General features: G+C 34.4%; 1 protein-coding gene across 1 annotated transcript in view; it reads left to right on the forward strand.

Moving 5' to 3' along the window:
• Positions 1–236: 236 nt before the first annotated feature.
• The window catches only part of Tc2n (tandem C2 domains, nuclear), a gene marked incomplete at its 3' end in the record, with an annotated part of 29046 nt that continues 20460 nt past the window's right edge, over positions 237–8822 (forward strand). Inside the window, exons 1-4 of the mRNA XM_029473903.1 lie at positions 237–540; positions 1826–1917; positions 5183–5258; positions 5945–6045. Coding sequence (XP_029329763.1) covers positions 465–540; positions 1826–1917; positions 5183–5258; positions 5945–6045 — 345 coding nt within the window. The remainder of the gene's footprint in view (positions 541–1825; positions 1918–5182; positions 5259–5944; positions 6046–8822) is intronic.

Raw genomic sequence — 8822 nt, forward strand, 5'->3', positions numbered from 1 at the left:
TTCTGAGTTCTTTTGGTTTGAGTCCTTTCAAATGAAAGATCTGCTTAGTGTAGCTTTTTGGTCAATTTTCTGAATGTTGTTTTTTTAAAAAATTATCTAAAACTAATTTCACTTAAAGGATGTTATACATATAAGTAGAAATATAAGAGGAAATTCAGGTCATGAACTACTTAATTGTCTAAGGGCAAAGAAAAATGCTAAACATTTGCCAGGCTATCTTAAGAGCAGGATACTTGGCTCATTCCTTTCATACATCACGAAGTTAGAATTCTATAAATATGTGCTGGTTAAGGCATATGCTTTATGACAAAGTATTTTTAACCTGTCCCTTCAGTATATCAGCTGTTGGCTTATAGAAACACTTGCTTTCAGGATCTGCTAGAGCATCTTTTGGAGATCAAAAGACAGAACTTTGTAGTTCATTCTACCATGGACCCAGCTATGATGTGTATAATCCATGCTATATGTATCAACACTTTTCACCTGATTTAAGTAGGCGCTTTCTTCCTCATTGTGAAACAAAACAGTTATATGGATCTGGTAAGAAAATATTTTTGTGCATTTCCTCTGATCTTTAACAAATTTAAAAATTAAATCTAAGACTCTGGCAGAAATAGTTATTATTAAGAGCAGTTTAAAAATAAGAGCAAAGCAGAATTCACAAATGTGTGATAAGCATTGTGACTTCTTTCTGGTGTTATAATTAGTATAAATGTTGTTGTTATAGGAGTTGCCTTGGTCATGGTATCTGTTCACAGCAGTGCAACCCTTAGGACAACCACCAACCAAAGAGTATACATGGAGGGACCTATGGCTCCAGCTGCATGTGTAGCAGAGGAATGGGAAGGGAAGCCATTGATCCTGTGGAGGCTCAATGCCTCAGTGTAGGGGGATGCTAGGGCGGTGAGGCAGGAGCAGGTGGGTGGGTGTGGGAGCACCCTCATTGAAGCAATGAGGAGGAGTGATGGGAAGTGGGGTTTGCAGAGGGGAAACCAGGGAGGGGGATAACATTTGAAATTTTATCTAAAATAACTAAGAAAAAAGATGGACAGAAAATGTATTATTTCTGCTGATAGTTCCAAATTCTATTTTTTTCCTTTTTAAAAAGTTTTATTACAAATTATTGCACATACATTTTTGGTATATATTTAACAAATTTTATGACAGATATTTATAATTTTTGTTCTAATCAAGTAAATGAATTTTAGAGCTCATGACTGAAAGTACACACAAAGAGGATAGAAAATAGCTAGAAGTTTTTAGTTTGATATTTGAAACTATATCAACTATATGAACTACCATATGTATCTTGGATTCATAAAATTCTCAGGTTTTTAGGTTTTACAATTCTATATGCATGCATGCATGTATCAGTGTCACTAAAATAAAAAATATTTTATTAAGTGTCTGCTCTAGTATTGTGCTAAAATACACAGGTGTGTAGAGTTCCTTTTAAAAAGATCTTAGACGTTGGGAGAACTAGAAATAAAAGAGCACATGGGATTCAATATTGAAATGTTATAATGTTGTATGTGCTTATGAAATAGTAGTTGAATTACATTTATGAAAGTGTACTTACATCCTATTAAATTATTTCTTATGGATGAGGGATTGGGGAATATAAGCAAAACCGTGCTTAATATTTAATGTGGATATGAAAATGTATTGTTTGATTGCTATAAACTTCTACCTTAAAGATTAAAATAATTGAACTTCTTTAGATTTTATCAAAAATTTCTTTTAAGGTAAATTTGTATGTAATATAGATGAATTTCTACTGTTTCATTTTTATTACTAAAACCCCTTTTTAATTGTGCTTTTGTAGTTTGTGATTTAAGGACCAGTAAACTTCCTGGCTCCTCTGGGCTAAGCAAATCTATGCTTGATCTTACAACTTCATCTCAGCGATTCATCCAGGTATAATAATTATATAATTTCATTATATGTGAACTGTTTGAAATAAAAATAGTCAGAACTGTGTGAATTATTTTTCTTTCATTTTTGCATAATTTTATATCTCTTAATTGGTATGCAATGAAGTATCCTGAGGCAATTAGGATTTGTAATTGTATAGTCAAAAGTACTTATTTAACTTTGCTTTTGGAACATAATCAGGCAGTTACTAAGAATTAGTATTTCTAATGAGGTGTAAGGCTTTAAGTTTTTTATTAGTTGTTTTCTTTATTTACATTTCAAGTGTTATCCCCTTTCATTTCCCCTTCGAAAACCCCCTATCCATTCTCCCTCCACCTGCTCACTAACCCACTCACTCCTACTTTCCTGTCCTGGCATTCTCCTACACTGGGGCAATGAGGCATCACAGGATATCTCTTAATATCAATGGATTCAATAAAAAGACATAGACTAATAGACTGGATACATAAACAGGACCCAACATTTAGCTGTATACAAGAAACGAACCTCAGTGACAAAGACAGACACTACCTTAAAGTAAAAGGCTGAAAAACAGTTTTCCAAGCAAATGATCCCAAGAAATAGCTAGAGTAGCCATTCTAATACTGAATAAAATCGACTTTCCACCTAAGGTTATCAAGAAGATAAGGAAGTACACTTCTTACTCATCAAAGGAAAAATCTACCAAGAACTCTCAATTCTGAACATCTATGCTCTAAATGCAAGGGCACCCACATTCATAAAAGAAACTTTATTAAAGCTCAAGGCACACATTGCACTTTACACAATAATAGTGGGAGACTTCACCACCCCACTCTCAACGGACAGATCATGGAAACAGAAACTAAATACCGACACAGTGAAACTAACAGAAGTTATGAACCAAATGGATTTAACAGATATCTATAGAACATTTTATTCTAAAACAAAAGAATATGCCTTCTCAGCACCTCATGGTACCTTCTCCAAAACTGACCATATAGTCAGTCACAAAACAGGCCTCAACAGAATACAAGGAAATTGAAGTAATCCCATGCATCCTATCAGAATACCACAGACTAAGGCTGGTCTTCAATAGCAACAAAAACAATAGAAAGCCCACATACACATGGAAGCTGAACAACATTCTATTCAATGATAACTTGGCCAAGGAAGAAATAAAGAAGTTAAAGACTTTTTAGAATTTAATGAAAATGAAGGCATAACTTACCCAAACTATGAAAAGCATTGATAAGATGAAAACTCAGCTTTGAGTGCCTCCAAAAAGAAACTGGAGAGGGCATACACTAGCAGCTTGATAGCACATCTGAAAGACTTTAAATTTTATTGATACCAATATAGCATCCTTTGATAGATTAAATGTTTTGTTTTTTCTTCATCTAAGTTATATTTGAAATTATGAAATAAACCAGAAATGATTCCTTGTGTTTGTAATTCCAGCATTTCGAAGGGGGAAACCAGGAAAGAGGATAACATTTGAAATGTAAATAAAGAAAATATCTAATATAAATAAATAAAAATAAAATTAATTAATTTTTAAAAAGGCTGAAGCAGGAGCATCAGTTAAGAATATGAGGACAGCCTGGGCCACATAGTAATAAAACTATGTCTGAAAACAAAAAGTGAAATAGCAGTATAGAGAAGGAAAGTTTAAAGACAAGTCATCTATCTTCCTGTACATGAGAGTAAAAGTACTCTGAACATCTTTTTATATATACTATAGACTTCTTTTTTTTTTAAAAAAAACTAGATTGACAATTACTTTATTAAAAGTCTAGTATGACTCTTGAGCATATAGCATGTTTCTAAGAACCTGAAAGTAGAATGGGCTGCCTATTTTCAAATTTCAATTCTTTTTTTCCCCCCACATTTTTTATTAGATATTTTTGACATTTACATTTCAAATGCTATCCCAAAAGTCCCCTATACACTTCCCTCACCCTGCTTCCCTACCCACTCACTCCCACTTCTTGGCCCTGGAATTCCCTGTACTGGGGCATATAAAGTTTGTTAGACCAAGGGGCCTCTCTTCCCAATGATGTCCGGCTAGGCCATCTTCTGGTACATATGCAGCTAGAGACATGAGCTCAGGGGGGTACTGGTGAGTTCATATTGCTGTTTCTCCTATAGGGTTGCAGACCCCTTTCAGCTCTTGGGTGCTTTCTGTAGCTCCTCAATTGGGAGCCCTGTGTTCCATCCTATAGATGCCTGTGAGCATCCACTTCTGTATTTGCCAGGCACTGGCAAGGACTCACAGGAGACAGCTATATCAGGGCATGGACTTCTTTTTAAGTTAGTGTGGAAGGCATGTTTTACAAAATGGGCATTCATTCTCAATTAGCCTTAATATTTCTATCACAGGTTTTTAATTGTCATACCAGGACTATCTCATACCCACCAGCAATATGAATTATCTACACAGAGGTTTATTAATATTTTAAAGCCTAGGCCTCCAAGCATAATCTATCCAGACTAAACTAGGCACTATATCCCTCTACATAGTCAATTGTGTTTCTCTGTCCAGCTCTTGTCCATCTGTCCACCTCTGTCAGCTGGTACCCTTGCCTCTGACTTTTCCTCCCTGAGTCTGCCCAGAAGAGAGATCCACTATTTCCTGCCCAGCTATTGGCCATCAGATCTTTATTAAAGCCAATCAGATACAATTTTAGAATGCCTAAGGCAGGTAAGGAGGAATGAATATTTACAAAATATGAACTCTTTGCTAGTACAGATTAACAATTGAATATACAGAGACCTACCATCACACAGTGTACCCCAACTAATGCTGTATAAAGCACTCGTTTAACACACATCTGAATTGTTTGGTGATTATGCTAAATACAAACTGTCACGGCTTCATTCACCCCTAGAATGTTCTGTTCAGTGTCCTGTGATGGTCTCTGAAGTATTATTTGTATGGTTTGCAGGATGCTGATGTTCCTGGTTTAGAGTGAGTATGCGATGATAATACTGTTTTACATTTTAATAGGTTACTGGACACTTCCAGTAATGTTTGCAATATGAAAATTAAGACCAAACCCAAAATAGTAAAGGTTTTATAATGTTACTTACTAAGGTATTTCTCATCACATGTTAAAAACTTATTTCCTCTCCTATAAGTGTGGGAAGTTCAGACCAATAACAATGACAAATTGATTAACATGGAATTTGATATCAAGGTTTTTATTGGGGCATAAGCTTGAAAGTTTTTATAGTTTGAGACTCATTTTCTGACTGAAGCATATTGCTGCTATTGTTATTGTTGCAGAGACATGACTCATTTTCCAGTGTGCCTAGTAGTTCTTCTTCAAGAAAAAATTCTCAGGGCAGTAACAGAAGCCTGGGTAAGGAAAAGAGTATCCTATGTATACTGCTCAGCAGGTTATTTCTACTTAGTAGTATCTTGTCAGTTTTATAATTGGATAAAGAAAAAAGTGTGCAGTTCATTTTGTTTGCTGCTTATTGTACCAATGTTGATGGTATTATCACAGATTGAGACCAGATAGCCCATGACTTAATGTTCAAGCAGAAATAAAAAATTTTAAAGTAAGCTATTACATACCTTTTATTTAGGATTTAAAGTACATGGATTAAGCAACTTTCAGAAACACATAAACCTGATAAGTGCTGTTTGCAGCGTTTTAACTTAATTCCTCACATTGTAGTTCTGTTAAATTCCTAAATGGTATGCATTCTTAGTGTATTTTCTTCACAAAAAAATCCCACAGAAGTGTGATCTTTATCTTACTATGCTGGAGACTTAAAAAATATATATCAGGTTTTGCCAGGCATGGTGGCACATGTCTTGACTCTTAGCACTTGGGAGTGAGAGGCAGGAAGATCTCTGTGAGTTCAAGGCCAGCTTGATCTACAGAGTGAGTTACAGGACAGCCAAGGCTACATAGTAAGATATTGTCTCAAAAGTCCAAAACATTTGTTTTATTTGTGCTTTCAGAATTGGTTTAAATCAAAGGTTAATTGGATTAACAATATTGCCTGGAGTTTTTATTCTTTATTCTTTAAAATTCAGATACAATTACCCTATCAGGAGATGAAAGAGACTTGGGGAGATTGAATGTGAAATTATTTTATAATTCTTCAGCAGAGCAGATCTGGATCACAGTTTTGCAGGTAAATTAGCATAGCTAATATGTATTTTTAATTATAAAATTGAATATTTACATTTAATTTTATATAATTAAATATAAAATTATTCAATTATTTTATTTTATTTTATTTCCTTTATATCCATTCAATTAGGTTATATTTTACAACCTACAAGTATCTAGTGTGGCTTCCTCCTGAAAAAAAGTGTCAATAGCTGTCTTAAAATTTAGGATTCTATTGTATTTTTCAGGAAAGAGTGTTTAATAAAGTGTTTAACACTGAAACTGCTGGAAGGAAACAGGAAAAGCAATTCAAGATATAGGCATAGGTGAAAACTTTTTGATTAGAACTCTAAAGCACAGGAAATTAACAAAATATCCAACCCAGAGATTAACAAGTGGAATTTCAGGAAATTTAATAATTTCTGAATAGCAAGGAAACTGTCAGCAGAGTGAATGTACAGCCTACAGAATAGGAGAAAATCTTTGCCAGTTCTACTTTAGACAAGGAGTTAATATCTAGAATATAGAAAGAACTGAAAGCATGAAACACCAAAACCCCCAGACTGCCAAACAAATGATCTAAGAACTTAACTGATAGCCCTTGAAAGGAGAAATACAAAAGGATAATTCATTTTAAGATAATTCTTGGGGGTTGTGGATTTGTAGATGCAGACATATGCAGTTCTACCTACTGTTGCCCCTGTTTGAGTAGCCAAAGTTGGTGGGGGGTTTCTTCTGATACTACACCTCTTATAATGGAGAGTAGATGTGTGCTATGTATATATCTATGAATATATCTTGATCAAAACTACATGTAATGGACAAATTAACATCTTTTATTTTGATGCCATAGAAGATTTGGACATTATTGTGTAATTTATGACATCTGTGACATGTTCTATTTATTTTTTTGGTTCATATTGTCAGGAAGAGTTTGAAATTAAAAATAATACAGATTCCAAAAGATTAAGGACATGAATAATTGTCCTAGCTCCCAGGCTGTAAAACAATTTTAAATACGAGGAAGGGACGTATGTCAAAAATACTTTATTTTGGGGAATTTGTATCATTATATAAATTTGCAAGAATCAGTGTTACAGTCTAACAGATATACAGAAAATGCATTGGAATACAGAATTACTTTACCTCTCATCTCCTAAACTCAGTTATCATTACAATTAGTCATATAGTCAGGTTTATATTGTCTTTAGTTTCCACATCAAAGGAAGAGCAGGTGGTGCTTGTCTTTCTTACATTCATTTTATTTTTCCTCCTCCCTCTTTGTCTCTGGCAGTGTATCTGTCACTGCCTGTCTCTGTCTTTATGTATCTCTGTCTCTCTCTGTGTCTCTCTCTGACTTTCTCTGTCTCCCTCTGTCTCTCTCTGTCTCTCTTTTTCTCTCTCTCTGTCTCTCTGTCTCTCTCTGTATCTAGCTGTCTCTCTCTGTCTCTTTATGTATCTCTGTCTCTCTCTGTGTCTCTCTCTGACTTTCTCTGTCTCCCTCTGTCTCTCTCTGTCTCTCTTTTTCTCTCTCTCTGTCTCTCTGTCTCTCTCTGTATCTAGCTGTCTCTCTCTGTCTCTTTATGTATCTCTGTCTCTTTGTCTTTCTCTGTGTCTCTCTTTCTCTTTCTTCTGCCATCATACTGGATTTTTATTTTTATAATCTTTTAAAAATTTTATTTGTTTATTAAACTAATAAAATTTATTTTAAAATATATAACTTAGTATTGACATTTTTAAGTCATCGAAATAATTTATAATAGTTGAATGCCTCTTAAATATACATGATATCTTCTGAAGCTAAAGTAATATGCACTGAACAAGTTTTAAAAATTTATTTGGAACATTAAACATGATAGAAGTAGAAAAAAATCTCTTATGAAGTCCTCTATGAAAGGAAATTGTGACAAGTTCCTGATTAGACAAAAACTGTTCCATCTCCAAAGAAGAATACTCAGTGTAACTGTGGCTTCATAGAATGAACTGGGTAGTGCTCCTTCTGTTTCTATTTTGTGGAATAGTTTGAAGAGTATTGGTAATAGGTCTTCTTTGAAGGTCTGATAGAATTTTGCACTAAACCCATCTGGTCCTGGGCTTTTTGGTTAGGAGACTTTTAATGACTGCTTCTATTTCTTTAGCAGTCATGAGACTTTTTAGATGGTTATCTGATCCTGGTTTAACTTTGGTATTTGGTTTCGGTCTAGAAAAATGTCCATTTCATCCAGATTATCCAGTTTTGAAGAATATAGTCTGTTTTAGTAGTATCTGATGTCTTTTTTGAATTTCCTCAGTTTCTGTTGTTATATCTCCCTTTTCATTTTTGATTTTGTTAATTTGGATACTGTCTCTGTGCCCTCTAGTTAGTCTGGCTAAGGGTTTATCTATCTTGTTGATTTTCTCAAAGAAACAACTCCTCGTTTTGTTGACTCTTTGTATAGTTCTTTTTGTTTCTACTTGGTTGATTTCAGCCATGAATTTATTTCCTACTCTCTACTCCTCTTGGGTGTATCTGCTTCTTTGTGTTCTAGAGATTTCAGGTGTGCTATCAAGCTGCTAGTGTATGCTCTCTCCAGTGTCTTTAGGAGGCACTAAGAGCTATGAGTTTTCCTTTTAGCACTGCTTTCATTGTATCCATAAGTTTGGGTATGTTGTGCCTTCATTTTCATTAAATTCTAAAAAGTCTTTAACTTCTTTCTTTCTTTCTTTCTCTCTTTCTCTCTTTCTCTCTTTCTCTCTTTCTCTCTTTCTCTCTTTCTCTCTTTCTCTCTTTCTCTCTTTCTCTCTTTCTCTCTTTCTCTC

This window comes from Mus caroli, unplaced genomic scaffold (genome assembly GCF_900094665.2).
Source record: "Mus caroli unplaced genomic scaffold, CAROLI_EIJ_v1.1 scaffold_12664_1, whole genome shotgun sequence".
Classification (NCBI taxonomy): domain Eukaryota; kingdom Metazoa; phylum Chordata; class Mammalia; order Rodentia; family Muridae; genus Mus; species Mus caroli.